The sequence below is a fragment of the Polistes dominula genome, unplaced genomic scaffold (genome assembly GCF_049000335.1).
Source record: "Polistes dominula isolate Pdom_NZ unplaced genomic scaffold, Pdom_raw_medaka contig_23, whole genome shotgun sequence".
Lineage (NCBI taxonomy): Eukaryota > Metazoa > Arthropoda > Insecta > Hymenoptera > Vespidae > Polistes > Polistes dominula.
The window spans coordinates 5,988,240-6,004,674 of NW_028300963.1; the positions used below are offsets into that span (position 1 = coordinate 5,988,240).

At 29.9% G+C, this 16,435-nt stretch overlaps 1 protein-coding gene across 1 annotated transcript; it reads left to right on the plus strand.

The window, feature by feature from the left end:
- Positions 1 to 3,039: 3,039 nt before the first annotated feature.
- Positions 3,040 to 14,932, plus strand: LOC149032563 (fatty acid synthase-like). Its single transcript, XM_089172589.1, has 15 exons — positions 3,040 to 3,224; positions 7,406 to 7,659; positions 7,740 to 7,971; positions 8,146 to 8,573; positions 8,661 to 8,954; positions 9,029 to 9,248; positions 9,327 to 9,487; positions 9,575 to 9,892; positions 9,985 to 10,290; positions 10,363 to 10,583; positions 10,649 to 10,923; positions 10,989 to 11,372; positions 11,939 to 13,773; positions 13,856 to 14,593; positions 14,737 to 14,932. Exons 1-15 carry the CDS (start codon positions 3,077 to 3,079, stop codon positions 14,809 to 14,811), a joined length of 5,889 nt encoding a protein of 1,962 aa, XP_089028715.1. The 5' UTR covers positions 3,040 to 3,076; the 3' UTR covers positions 14,812 to 14,932.
- Positions 14,933 to 16,435: the final 1,503 nt, after the last annotated feature.

The following is a 16,435-nucleotide window of genomic DNA, read 5'->3' on the forward strand; positions in this document are numbered from 1 at the left end:
TTGTTTTACGGATAAGAGTTGGAAGAGAAATGAATTAACAAATATGTACATGGTGTAAATAAATCTTTTGTTCTACAGAGAAACGCAGTTGAGTTTTATTCTATTCTAACCTAAAATCGGAATAAGAAAAATCATATAACATGCATATTAACCCCACCAATGGTCCCAATCTTTCTCGGAATCTCTAGACTATTCTCAACCGATTAAACAAAAGACTTCTTTCTGATTTCCGGTTCGAGAATAATTGAGATATTTCGGGGCACCTACAAAACGATAACATCAGCTGATATCGCCATGCACGTTCGCTTTTCTTTCCTGCCACACACATTTGTATTCATAACGCTACATGTACTCACACTCATTCTCATATCGCTGCGTGCACTCACACTCATATCCATATTGCTACATATACTTTCAAATCTTTCAACGTTTCATGCATACCATACACTCGCACTCTTCATCTTTCTTCCACACTTACATATATATATATTTAATCCCACTCGTATACAATGTACACAATTCATATTATCAATTTGCATACAATACAACAAGAAAAAACATAGTCACCGTGATAATGTTCGTTTTGCAATAACATGGCTAATTGAGTTAATCTAAATTTTACACTGTCTCATAGCAATTCTTTATCGTAAACAATTACCTTTTTGACTACGATACACTCTCGAAAAAAAAAAAAAACAGCAATTTAGACGGCGTACAGTAGTCCCAGACTTATAATATGTAGCCAAAAAATAACAATATAGTTTAATATTTTAGAAAATTAGTATATGAATTTTTTTGGAGTAGTTGACTACAAATCTAAAATTAGTTTTTTGAACAAAATAATGGGAGACATACAACCGAGGATAAAAACTATGTTAATTTGAATGAAAGTAATGTTATTTGTGGCAAGATCGTTATTTTAAACGTGTCTCCTTTTTTATCGTAATTATCGGTAGGATTGTTAGATGTGTGCTAGATAGGTAAACATGAATTACCATTCACTGAATTATTATGACTTACCTCGTGTTTAAGACTCAACATAATAACTTATAATGTATTATATATATATATATATATAGAAAGTGATTTATCAATAAAAGTTATTTATATTCATTAATCTTTTTGTATATTATTTATTTAGTGGTACGAAGGAGTAGTAATACCACAAATTTTCCAAGTGTTGCTGGTGGGTTGCAAACGAACAGGCGCACATTTTTATAGTTATATTAATAATTACAAATTAAAAGTACAAATAATATTATAATAATATTATATAATAAATTATCCTCGAGACTTGTATATTTGAAGGTTTCACTTTAAACTTGTGTGATATGCGCACATGTTTTATTTTTTAATTATATATAATAGATATATAGAAATTATATATATATTGTACTTCTTTGCATGACGTAGTACACCTTCCTCATATGCTAGATTCAATTATTTTCAACCTTTCTTTCTACACGTAGGAAAATTCCTCTTCTTTTACATATTAAATATTTTACTATATATGTACATTGTTTTATGAAATGTATTTTTAATAAGTAATTTATATCTATGATACTGAATGTTAATTAACATATTGTTGATCGGAAATTTTTTGAAGAACTTATTCTCACGTCACCTTCCTATTATTTGTAATTGGATTGAAAAGTTAATGAATTTTTCTTTTTCGTATGTAAACAATATAATAATAGTACAAGACAGTTTTTAATATTGAAATATCTATTTGCGTTACGTTTTTATTTTAAACAGCGTGATATGAAAAAAAAAAAAAGAACGTAATACGAGTTGACACGTGTCCAGGCAACAATGCTTATTGCAAAAAACTTATTGCTAAATACGATTAATTTACATGGAATAAGATTGCATATAAATAGTATAAAAGAATGTGAAGTTTATTCGTCATTTATTCTTTTTTTTTTAATATAAATTATTGAAAAGGCTGCATACCTGTATTAGAATTAGAAGAGATACGCATTACACAGCGTGAAATTACGAATTTAAAATATATTCAAAAACGTAAGCACACACAGTTGAAATTTATACAAATATATTCAACGATGAATTGACTGATATTAGTACGGCTTTATCTTATTGAACAAAATTTCTTTAATTTGTTAATAAAACAAACTATATATTATAAATATGTTTATATATATATTTTTTTTATTTTTTTATTTTTTTATTTTTTTTTTATATTAAGTTATACTCGTTAATGATGCACAATCAACTATTATCCCAATAATATTAAATAATAATAATATTTGAGTAGTATAAATAATAATAAATAAAAATAAAATTTTGTAATAAATAATAATTCATTAGAAATAACATATATGAGCCGTAATATTGTTTTTACAGTCAGTAATATTTTTTATTTAAATGCGATAAAATTTAATGTGTGAAAGCAAGTAAAATAAGTTAAATAAATAATTGTAAATGTAATAAAGTTTTGTTTAATCGAGTACGAGGTAAATAAAACAAATGGAATTGAAAAAAAACAAAAATTATTCTGTCACGTTAGTTTTGTAGAAATAGTAACGGCTAATGTCAAAGGTGTGTCACAAAAGGGTCGAATATGTAACAATTTAGTGCAGGGGTAGGCAACCTTTTTCAGCAACGGACTTATCCTAATTTTGAAATTTTTTGTCGGGCCAAAATCACATTTCTTAATAGTATTTAAAATTGCATTCATATTGTAAACATTACATTAAAAAAACACGAAATGTGAAAAAAAAATAGATTACATACAAAAAATAAGAAAAGAATAAAAAACCAATATACTTATATACTTGAAGATTTTAATGCAAAGTTTGCGTTTGGCGGGCCGCGAGTTGCTCAACACTGATTTAATGCATTTAGATATCACAAAAAAAAATTAATGACGAATAGATTTCCGTTTAAAATAGTACATTATTTGAATTGTTAATAAAATTTAAATGTTATTTAAATTTATTCTTAGAGTTCAATAAAAAGAGACAAAAGATTCGTACAAATCGCTTATATAAAAGCTTCATCGAGACAAACAGAGTTCATTTCGATAGTATTGTTCTTGTCGAATTATTCTAATAATATGACGTTAAAAGATTTTGACGATGATGCGGTTGTCATCTCTGGAATATCTGGAAAATTTCCAGAGAGTGATAATATTAACGAATTAACAGAAAATCTATTGAATGGAAAAGATTGCGTGTCCTCGGATCATACAAGATGGAAATTCAGTAAGTATAAATTAAATTAATTGTTACCTAAAATTATTAACCTGTCTGTTTACCGGGGAGTTGCCTTTTAAATTACGTAACTGTTTTTATTATTTACTTATTATTTATTATTATTTATGCCTATTATAACAGTTGGGCCTAAAAGGCTGTAGGCTAACATAGTAAAACACATTTTTTTGATAAAAATCAATTTTTTTATCCAATATATCGATTGCCTTCGAGAGTCTGAAAATTAGTTAATTAGTTTCGGCGATTACCTTCTCATCAGTGCTGAATATTTTTCCCTCGAGCATTCTTTTGAGATCTTAAAACAGGAAAAAATCATTGGGGGCCAGATTTGTTGAATACGGTTGATTGGGAAGTAATTCAAAGCCCAATTCATACAACTTTGCAATCATTTTTTTGATTGATTGTGAGCAAGCGCGGCACCAACTTTGCACACAGCTTTTGCATGTCCAAGTATTCATGTATTATATGTCCTACACGTTCCTTTGATATCTTTACAGTCTCAGCTAACTTAATGAACTTTACTTTACGGTCATACAAAATTATTTTCTGATCTTTCTTGATATTTTCGTCAGCAACAGCAACTTTCGGTCGTCCGCTGCGTGCATATACTCGACCCTCATTTCGTCTCGTTTAAGGGGATATTCTGGTCTAGAAATTTGAAAAAATTGAGTTTTTTTTTCCTATTTTTAAAGCTTCAACTTTTTAAGAATATGTCCTCAAGAGGATTTTTCAAAATTCCATTTATTTTCGGAGATATAGCTGTTTTAGTGACGCGACATCCTATATCCTACCCTTATTAAGCGAAACTTTGAACGCGTTTTTTTCGAAGCTGTTTTTTTTTTTCACAATTATCAAGATATCTCAAGTTCTACTCAACCGATTTGCTTGAAATTTAGTAAGAGTCTTCTCTATGCATTACTCTATCGTGCAATATAAAATCTTACAAAATTTTTAATTTTTACTATTTTTAAAAAAATCGAAAAAGTAAAAAAAGTGGTAAAAATAATGTATCTTGTTTCAAACAGCTGTAATTTAGCGATAAGAAAAACATTTTTCAATTCTTTTAGTTCGAACGATAGCGGCATTATTCTAAATTAATAATCCGTTTTAATTTTTTATTTCATATTACCAGGAGAGCTGCAATCTTGACATTTGTCGCGTCCCGTTTTTTTTTCTTTTTTTTTTGGGGGGGGGGGGGTCCCTCCACTTCATTAGCCTATATCTTTTTCAATTTTGAATTTTTTCACTATTTTTTTTTTTTTTTTTTTCCATGTATTCTCGAAATATTTATGAATATCTTGTAACATTGTAGATAGTGAAAATATTATTCGTCTTTTTGGAATTACACTTGAAAAAGTACCTAAAATTAATGCCTCTAGACCAGAATACCCCCTTTAACTTAGCAAATAACTTCTCAACGGTTGATTTTTCTGGTGCAGAGTCCGAATAATGTTTATCAAGCCAAGCCTTGACCTAAAAAGTATTTTTTTTTTTTTTCAATAATTAGCAATGTTTTATTAAAACACGAAAATCTTTTTTATTCATCTTTTTGAAAACAATAAATGCTGCTTCACTCAAAATTTTCACAAAAAAACTGCATCTTACGAACCAACTACTCGACAACTGCAAAATTTTTACTTATATCTTTTAAAGGTTAGTACTAACAAAAAATCATATGGATTTAATCCTAGTAATGCCATTTATGCATTAGCCTACGGACTTTTCAGTCCAACTGTTATATATGCTTATTATTATTATTATTATTATATATATATACGCCTAACCGAACTAAACTAACTAAATAAATACGCCTACGCCTAAGTTATTTAAATTTTAAAAACAAATGGCATAAATATCAATTTTAATTAGACCTTTGCCGAGGGCTACATAAACAACAGCTACAATTTATAGCTTTAATTGATAAACAAAGTCGTATTTGAATGTAGCTTCTGTATAGATACATATATTTACTATTTATTATTATTTATTATTATTTATTATTATTTATTATTATTTATGCTTAAAATAAATTAGATGACTATGAGCAAGTAACACTATGAAGACACTAACACGTTCCGTGTTAGGTGTACATATCACCAGTGGTACACTTACTATTAGACATATTTATTTAATGCGCTGATAATTTATGTTAACAATTGCTAAATTTTAATTAAATTGATTGTTAATCGGATTGGTTCGATGATAAGAAACTTGAAACTATTCGACTATTATTATTTATTACTACTAATTAATTCAAAATTTACATATTTTAATAGTCATCCAAGACCAATCGCAAACGCGTTTACATCACGTGGAGCTATATATACGACTAACTACGGTAAAATAAAAAGGAGTCATTCGAAGAAAGTCGGATCGATTCGGATATGTTTGTCTTTTTTTTTCTTTTTTACTAAATATCGTGGCCGTTACAAAGCCGTCCGCCGTTCCGTTGTCTCACCGCCCATCGCTCCCTTGCCGCGCAAGCCCGACGACGGTCTGTAACATCACCGCTGCGTTTCATTTCTTGAAGTGAAAACTTCTTTAGAATAGGAGTTATCTGAAAAGTAAATAAACGGAAACGCAGCTATGAAACGGCTGCTATACTAAATAATGAGAGAAAAAGAGACAAACATATAGGATTGAGACTGCGAAAGAATGAGACGGAATATAGCTATACAGTTTTTCCTATTCTCCGTCTCCTCTTTATGCTATGCTTGGTAGTTATCGCTCCTGGTTTTATATGTGTGTGTTTGTGCGCGACTGCATACTACAAAGCGTGGACACGTAATCTTTCGATACTCGAAATGTTTGTGGGTACGAGCGATAGAAAGGTAAAAGAATAAACAGAGATAAGCACGTAGGTATGCGACAAAAGTATAAGGTCCAAACCAACCGACGGTCCAAATAAAGAAAGAAGGTGCGTGGACTGTTTTTACTTTACCAAACGTGTAATTTCTTTTCTATTTAAAAATGTTTCTATTTTTTTTTATTGAAAAATTAATATTTAATTTATTATTTAGAAAATATTATAATAAATAATTATGAAGTACTTAGAATATATAATAATTGTATTGTCTGAAATATTTAAAAAAAAAAAAAAAAAAAAAAAAAAGGATTACCAGATAGATCAGAGAAAAAGAATTAGAGAATACTGTGGAATAAATGAGGAGCAGCTGACAAATTCCTATTCAAAAGCAAGTAAATTACTGTCACATTTTTATATTTTTCTTCTTTACAAAATATATTTGATGCATAAAGACAAAATATGTCTATTAAATTTGATTTCCATATGTTTTTATGAAAAATATCCAAAGAGATCTATTGACCCATGCATATATGAAACTTATATTACAAATTGTGATTTTAAGAAAGTGATATTTAAGAAACTTATACTATTTTTTGAATAAAATAAAAACATTTTAAAGATGTTGAACGCCTAGTGTGAATCGGTAGAGCTTACCACGGAGCTGAAATTTGAGACTCGTAGTGTACACAGTTGGATAAGCTGTGAGAGCGATATGATTCAATGCATTTTTTAGATTTTTCGTTGTTCAAATCTTTATTTAGACGATAGTATTTAGAAAGATAAACTTGTGGTTAAAGAATAAAGACAAGACACGTTATAAATAATAAAGGATCTCGAAGTGTGGTAGGCTATTGAGATGGAAAAGCATTTCTCGAAAAGATCTCTATTATTAAATCTTTCATTACATCTGTACCAGATCCTTCGTTCAGTCCAGCAGTATTTTCCATATGTATTTCGTAACATTTTTATTTTGTCATTCCTAAAATGTTTGTGAATGATGAAAACCATCCTAACAAATAAAATTTTCTATCTGAGTTTCACAAAAAGGATATTCTATATTTACTTAGTTTACGACGCATTATATTTTCCTCGATAAATATCCTACGATTTTGGTGTCTATCTACGACTATCGCACTTAACATTCCATTTTTATTGCTTGAATTTGGAAAAGTGTACTTTTTATCAGCTATTCCACCAAGAGACCATACCGGTGATCTTTATTATATATGGTAATAATATTATATTATATAAATCCTACAATTATCTTACTCTTGAAACTGTGCATTCGTCTCATTCTCTCGAAACGTAGATTTTTGAAGGTTTCACTTTTAACACGTGTGATCTGCACACATGATTTTTTTTCTAGATCCTATGTCTAAAATACCATCTTGTTTGGGAATAATTTCTGGTTTAACGAAATTCGACAATGTCTCTTTTGGAATTAGTACATTCCAGTCAAATAATATGTCGCCAGAGTCAAGAATTGCAATTGAAACTACGTTTGAAGCAATCATTGATGCTGGAATAAATCCTGCAGAGCTACGCGACAAGAAAATCAATGTTTACGGGGTATTGAGTTTATATGAGTCAGATGTTAATGCTATAAACATTAAAGGAAAGGTAAGTTAATAGATTCATATAATGGATTCCATACAAATGTAAATTAACTTTATGTATAGTTCGCTTTATTTTCATAATAGAAAGATGGATATTCTTTAACTGGTAATTGCCGTGCTATGCTATCAAATCGGATTTCATTTGTTATGAGTCTAATTGGATCAAGCTGTAGTATTGATTCAAGTTGCACATCAAGTGCAGTAGCAATTCAAAAAGCTTACCAAGCTATTAAAGCTGGAGAATGCGATAATGCGATTGTATGTGGTGGAGTCTTAAGTTTATTTTCTAAAACATCCTATCAACTCTCTGAATTAGGTAAAATAAGAGTATGTCAAGAATAATTACTTCCAGTACTTACATATAAAGAAAAAAAAGGCAACTGTTTCTTGTAATTTGATCATATAAATAATAATGAAAATTTCTACATAATCAAATGAATATTTTCCTAATTTATAAATAATTTTGGGTTGTATAAATTTCGTGATTTAGGTTTGTTGTCATCCGACGGGCTAAACAGGTCTTTCGACAAAAATGCTTCTGGATTCTTAAGAAGCGAGTCAATAGGAACTATTTTCTTACAAAGAGCTAAAGATGCAAAGCGAGTATATGCTGAGGTCGTTAATATTTGTGTTAGTTACACTCCAGCAATTTCAAGAAAAACTTGTATATTTTCTACAGCTGAATTTCAAGCTCAAATAATGAAACAGACATTGAAACAATGCAGTTTAAGACCTAGCGATGTAAATTACATCGAGGCTGATGGTACAGCAATCAAATCAATGGATCTAGAAGAATTAAAGGCGATAGATCTTGTTTATGGTCAAGATCGAAGTTATTCTAATCCTCTCTTAATAGGATCTATTAAATCAAACATTGGTTATACATTTAATAATAATACATTAAATTCGATAATCAAGGTAAAATAACTGAAAAGACAAAATTAAATTTAACACAATACAAATTTATTTTCATATTCTACATTATATTCTCTTTGTAATTTCTAGGTACTAATTGCTATGGAGACCGGAGTTATACCACCGAATCTTCATTATTCCGAGCCTCCGGAAGAAGCTCAATGTCTTCAGGAGGGACGCGTAAAAGTCATTACAAAACCAACAATTTGGACGGATTGCTACGCTGCTGTTAACACAGCTGCATTAAATGGTTCCTTCTCACACATTATCTTAAAACGCCATTCAAAAGAGAAGCTGGGTAGAAAGCTTTCACAAAATAATATGCCACGGCTTTTTGTAGCTTCTTGTCGAACTCAGGAAATGATAACATCGATCTTTAATACCGTAGGTTATTTATTTTACGACAAAACTAATTATACAAAATGATTGTTAATAATATGGTATACCTACGTGTTTAGTTGAATTCGAACAGAGGAGATGATGAATTTGCTCAGTTAATTAATGATATTACTGAGAAACCATTTCCTCAATCATTGTATTCTGGATATACAGTAATTCCAGAATCTGAAGTAACTAATTCAGAACAATCGATAGAGATGATTGATAATAATTTGTCACTTCAATCTCGACAGATATGGTTTGTTTTTTCGGGGATGGGATCACAATGGACTGGAATGGGTAATACAAATTTTACATATAAATAATAAAAAAGATGTTACTTGATAGCTATTAAATTTCAAAATAAATCTTTTTTAGGTGAGTCACTGATGAAAATACCAATCTTTGCTGAAGCAATAAAAAGGTGTGATGATGTTTTAAGACCTCGAGGTTATGATATTATGCATATTATATGTGACAAAGATCCAACTATATACGATAATATTATAAATTGCTTTTTAGGAATAGCGGCAATACAAGTAATAATATATATTTAATATTTACACTTTATTATTTTTTATTTCTTCTTATCTTTGTATAAATAATTTCTCATGATTGTTACACAGATTGGTCTAGTGGATATTTTATATGCTGTTGGCGTTAAACCGAATTACATGATCGGGCATTCTGTTGGTGAGCTTGGTTGTTCTTACGCAGATGGTTGCTTTTCTGCTGAAGAAATGATTTTAAGTGCTCTTTCTCGAGGTTTGGCTTCTTTAGAAAGTGACTTAATACACGGAACGATGGCTGCAGTTGGTCTTGGCTACCAACAAATTCGAGATATTTGCCCTGAAGACATTGACGTTGCATGTCATAATGGACCAGAAAGCTCTACAATAAGTGGACCAACCGAATCAATAAATGTTTTTGTAAAAGAATTACAGGTAATTCTTAGCAGATTTTAAGTAGATTTTTTAATAGACAGTCATAATAATAAGGTTTTTTTTTTAATAGAGTCCTAATTTTTCATTTTTAGAATAAAGGAATATTTGCTAAAACCGTTCCAACTAATAATATTGCATATCATAGTCGTTACATTTCTCCAGCTGGTCCAAAGTTGTTGGATTACCTAAAAAAAGTCATTCCTTTTCCAAAAGAGCGCAGTTCTCGTTGGATATGCACGTCTATTCCACAAAACGAATGGCTTTCGATGAAAGCTCAATTTTCTTCACCTGAATATCATACAAATAATCTTCTTTCTCCTGTTTTATTCGAAGAAGTAATAAAACTTATTCCAAGGAATGCTATAACCATTGAAATTTCACCGCATGGACTGCTACAGGTTTATTATTTAGAATAAAATATTTATTGTATGTTATTTTACCTATATAACTTATTACATTTTATTCATCAGGCAATTCTGAACAAATCGTTAAAAGAAAACTGCATTAATTTACCATTAACAAGACGGGGTAATAAAGATAATTCAATCTTATTACTATCAACATTAGGAAAGCTTTATAATCTTGGGTTACCCATTACGCCAGGGAAGCTCTATCCGAGTATTTCCTATCCTGTTTCTAAAGGAACGCCTTCGATCTCTTCACTTATCCAATGGGAACATAGTTCTGATTGGTGAGTATATAAAATAGACTTTTCTAAAATGAATTGTACAAACTACTATTTCATATGTTGGACAGGAACGTGGAAGGTGATAAAACGTATGAAATTCAACAAGCCGAAGAACTGATAGATCTGGAATCAGATAAATACAAATTTTTACGAAACTTTAAAATGAACGATAAAGTTACTATTTCTTTAGCTGTCTATTCGAAATTAGTTTTAAATGTTTACTTAAATTTAAATCCACACAAGCATGACAATTCTTTTATACTGGAAAATATTATAAATCACAATGAATTACTAAAAATACCTGAGAACAACAAAATACATTTAATAATTATGATATTTAAAGGTAAAAATTGTAATCATCAAAATATATTATTTCATAACTATGTTTGAAAAAATGTAAAATTTTAGGCTCAGGAAAATTTGAAGTTAAATGTAAAGAAGGAATCATGTTAGCTTCTGGAACTATACGAGTAGCAGAAACTGGAAAAGAAGTTATTCCTGAAATTATTTTACTGAAAAAGGAAACAGAATTTTTAAACGAAGAAGATATTTATTTAAATCTTCATTTACGTGGTTACCAGTACGAAGAATCTTATAATATTATTAGCAGACTTTCTACATCGTGTACCAATGGAACGTTTAAATGGAGCAGTGATTGGATGTTATTACTAGAAGGATTAATTCAAGTGCATATTATCAGCAGTAGGAACAAAAATATGTTGATACCGAGTAGGATAGAAAAACTCGTCATCGACTTGGCACAATTAACTGACAAAATGAAAGAAAATAATGGTAAGCATTTGAATGTTAATGTTAACTTTTTCGTGGTTATTAAGATGAAATATAGACCAAGAGTTGTGTGTAAAACTCTTCAAATTCTCTAACAGATAAATCAAAATTAGAATGTATTTATACTACTTTATGATCATATTAGGAGTAAAACGAAATAAATTTAATTTTCATTTATTTATAATTAAAGAATAAACAATTAAAATTTATATTATTTATTGAATTTTGCCTTGATATTAAATTATTTACAATTATTTCGTTATTTGTAATAATCGGCAGTCTTTTCGTAACGTTTTCGTACTAACAGTTATAATTGTAAAATAATAAAAAATTTATTAAAACAAAAGTCATTGTTAAGAAAGAAGGCAATATCTCTAATTTTCTTTTAAACCATATTCAAGTAATTTCTGCATTAAACATTCTCGTAAATTATAATTGTTATTTTATTGAAATACATTTTTTTAAACAATTATTTAAATATTTTTTTTGGTAAGTTCCTCCACACAAAAAAAAACGACATATATCATAGTCTAATAAATTATACAGTATATTATGATTTGTTTTCACAGAGCTATCTATGAAATTCGACAAACAGATAAATGTGATAGCTTGCCCCGGAATTGAGATGATTGGGATTCAATTTCAAGAAATAATATTTGACAACAGTCATTGGGAAATTATCGCGGATGAGCTTCGATTTATCCAGAATATAGATAAAACAAAGATGAATATTGACGACGTATTAAACGTAGTACTAGGAATAATTTCCACAAATATTAGCAAAAAAAATATAGAAAAGATATTGGTAATAAATGACTCAGAAAACAAAAATGAAAACATTTTGGAGTTTCTCGAGAATATCATACAAAGGACGAGGAAAAACCTCAATATAAAATTAATTAGCAGAGAGTTCCTTAATCAGACAATGAATGAGGATTTTATTTTGACGATTATAAATAATGCGCATTTTAAGGATATAAGAAAATTCATTAGTACTCTTGGTAAAGAATCATTTTTATTGACAATCATAGAAACAGAAGAGAAAGATAATGTGATTTCTGCATTAGCAAGTGTTGGATTAAATGTCATCTTAAAAATCAACATTTCTCTTTGTCGTATTGTTCTACTTTTACGTAAAGAAAGAAATTTAAGAAAAGCGATTGTTTTAAATAACCAAGAAAACTGTCTAGATCGGTTAAAGATCTGTTTACGAGATTCAAAATATGACAATGTTTTATTTGTGGTTAACACTATCCAGGATAATGATTTATTTGAGATACTTCAAGGTATAAGACAAGAACCGGGATATAAGAAACTCCATATTTTCGATCTACAAGATGCAAAAGCACCAAAATTCTCACTTCAAAATGAATTCTATGAATCACAAGTAAAACTCAATCTTCGTGAAAACGTCTTAGCGCCAAATGGGGAATGGGGCACATACAGATGGATGCCATTGCCAGTGAAGCTCACTTCTTCTTTTCGTAAGAAAGCAAAAATTAATAAACCAATTTCTTTAGAATGGACGGAAGACCTACCATTGTCTAGAAGAAAAAATGAAAGTGTCGTAAAAGTAGAGTTTGCAGCATTCGACTTGAGTGTTTACGAGTACTATTTAAATAGTGACGTCAGCTTAGAATCACAAATATTTCTTACAGAATATTCAGGAAGAGATGAAAAAGGTCGTAGAGTAATGGGGCTTGTTAATAATTTAACTATAAGTAATGAAATTTTACCAGATCCAGATTTAACTTGGATTATTCCAGACACTATGAGCTTCGAAGATGCTGCAACGATTCCCCAAGCTTATTTGGCAGCTTTTATTATTTTACATTCAGATAAATGGAGGTTAAAAACAATTAAAACTGTATTGATACATTTTGGTGCTAGTGATATAGGACAGGCTCTTATAAATTTATCTTTATTATATAATTTTGATGTTTACACTACTTATAAAACGGAAGCAGAAAAACGAGTGATCGAGACAATACGACCAAGCTTACCACAGACTCATATTATAAATGTTAATAATTATAAAAGTTATATTCAAAATATTACAAAAGGCAAAGGTTTTGATTTTGTAGTTGCAAACTTTTCCATCTTAGACAATATGGCAGATTGTATAGATATTGTTAAAACTTTAAAACATTTAGTAATGATTTACGATTGTAAAGGGCCTAGTTACAATCCGATACCACTATCTAATTTTATACGATTCCTAAGTATGTACGGCTACTGTTTACAAGACCTTATTAAGTTGCCAACGAAAATTAAGAGAGAAGCAGCAGATCTGATGAGAACAGCTCTTAAAATGGGCAGCTTAAAACCAATTATATCACGAAGACTTTTTCTTCAAGGAGCAACGGAAGAAAGAAGCATTGATGCTTGTGAACGTTATGGAAAAGTAAATAATTATTTATACTGTTTATCTAATAAAATTTAATTTTCTTTTTTGACAATTATATTAAAAATGCATTTTTTTGCAGGTTTTAGTCAACTTGCAAGAAGACAAAACACTTTCCAATATCATTTCTCAATTTTGGTTCTATAGTGATAAATGCTACCTTGTCATCGATGGTTTCAATATCTTTGGCAAAATTCTGATCGAGTGGATGATCGAACAAGGAGTTAAAAAATTAATCATCGCTTCTGATATGTCTATAGAGGGTCACGAATGTGCGGTCCTTAAATGGCGCGAAAATGGAGTAACGGTCATTGTCCGACATGAAGATGACTTAAGCAATGTCACATGTATTGAGAAATTATTCAAAGAAGTTTTAACTATAGGTCCACTAGATGGCATATTTGATCTACAAAGAACGAAGATTGATTCTTCAATTTCTTCGTTAAAATATTTCAAAGTTACTGAAATACTAGATGAATATAGTAGAAAGTTTTGTCTGTCTCATGTTAAATTATTTATTTTCTCTTCGTTCGACTTAAACGGAGATGGATTAAGAGACACTAATATTGAAAAATTATGCAAAAAAAGAAAAGAATCTTCCCTTCATGGTTTAATTATTTTATTGCCTAATCTTTTAGAAAATGCAGTAGCTGACAATAAATATAAAAATGTATATTACAAAAAAATGTCATTACTTTTAAAACGATTAAACTCTATACTATGCACAGAATCTTCAATAATCGCTGTTCGCCATTTAATAAAAGATAATTCCGTAGATGGCAACGAGAAAAATATTCTTGTTGGGGAGACCGAAAAGGAGGTAATTTATTTTATTTTTATGGTATAAATTTCATTATTCACTTTTTGTTTCCATTAGCTAACGATAGTATTATTATTTTAAATATTTTTATTAAATATAAGCTTTACATCTTATTAATCATGATTGTGTTTAAAATTATTTAGCTACGATTTGAAGAAAACAATCTACAAGAAGAGGAAGTACGTCAGTTCGAAAAATACATATATAACTATGATTAAATAAATACATAATATTTTAAGGAAATAATGCAAGTTACTGTACTTAAAGTATACACGATCAATACGTTTAATTAATTTTCTCTTTGTATCTTAAAAAATAAATAAACAAAATTATACTGTTTTTCGATTTTTATGGCTCTTTCTCCTCTTTTTGCGACTAGTTATTCTAAGTTATTCACTTGTTCCATGAAACACATTTTCTACTGTCTTATACGTATGTAGGTACATAGCTTTGTCCAAGCAAAAAAGTTTTCACTAAAAAAATGTTCTGCGATTAATTATTTTAGAGATGAAGAAAAAAAAAACTAATACGACATGTTGCTATTAAGGTTGTCTTTAACATTTAACGATAACTATCGGTCAATTTTATCATTTATAAACTTTTATGAAACTTTTACATTGTTACGTTCTTTTGTCTACTACCAGTATTTTATGCGCCGTTCAATCATCCCCTATGCGTTCCACGTGACATGCCCATCTTAATTATCTTGATTTTACGACGTTAATGATGTCCGTCTTGTTATACAGTTGATCTACTTATACGTTATGGAGTTTTCTTCATTCGTCCGTTTCTTCATCGCGTTTTGCACGGTAGATGTGGCAAAAAACTTTATTTTTTTAAACCATAAATTTTGTTTTGTCCCGCAACGTAAGCGACATCATTTCAACACCATAAGGGGTTATGCCTAGTTAGAATTTTCAAAAAATCAATTTTTTTTTTTTTTTTTTTTTTACATTCTCAGAATGTACATATATTTAAATATATTCTCTGAAAATTTAAAGCTAATCCGATAAATATTTTCGGAGATATACTTGAATTTGTAAGGCCATGTCAGAGTGTAAAGTTGTGCGTTCTGTTCTGTTAGGTACCAAATTTTTTGTAGACTTTCTGTGAAACAGATCTTGCGATAAGCCTATGAAATAAAATATCATGAAATACGATAGGTAGCAGAGATAAGATATTGTTTACCTAAATATTAAGTATTTTCTGCGATAAGTCATTGTACGATCCGAAATGATCGTACGGTAATAATCTATAAGTTAAATCGCGCGCGTCCGATTCTATCGATTTAAACTATAGATCGATACTCATTGCGAGCATCGATACTAGTGACTATCGAAACGTTCTCACAGTTACCCCCACATCTCGCATCCCAACTTCTCACATCTCTAGTGCGTACGCCCTGCTGGGCCAGTACAAAGGGGCATTTTTTCTATTTCACGACCGGACGCCTACGACGACACATCTTCAACAACTAAGGATTATAGAAGCCATATTAGACAAAAGATTTAAGAATTCACAAGGGACAACGAAGAGAATATCCTAATCTTTAAGACTTGTGAAAATAAGCCCATTCAACATCGCAACCCTTAAGGTCGTGATCGCTATACTTGAGGAGTGCAAGAGGTGAGATCTTTCCATTATATATGTGGGGAGTGTTGAATATCAAAGAGTAAACACAGATAAGAAGGTAGGCGACGAAAGACTATCGAAATAAGGGAAAGACGGTGCTTGAACCACTCTTTGTAAGCGAAGAAGTTGTGTGTGTGGGTCCGTGTGAGTTTAGAAGGTTTTCGAGTGGTGTCGGTGATTTGTTTATTGGACCGAGCTGGACGTTGGGAA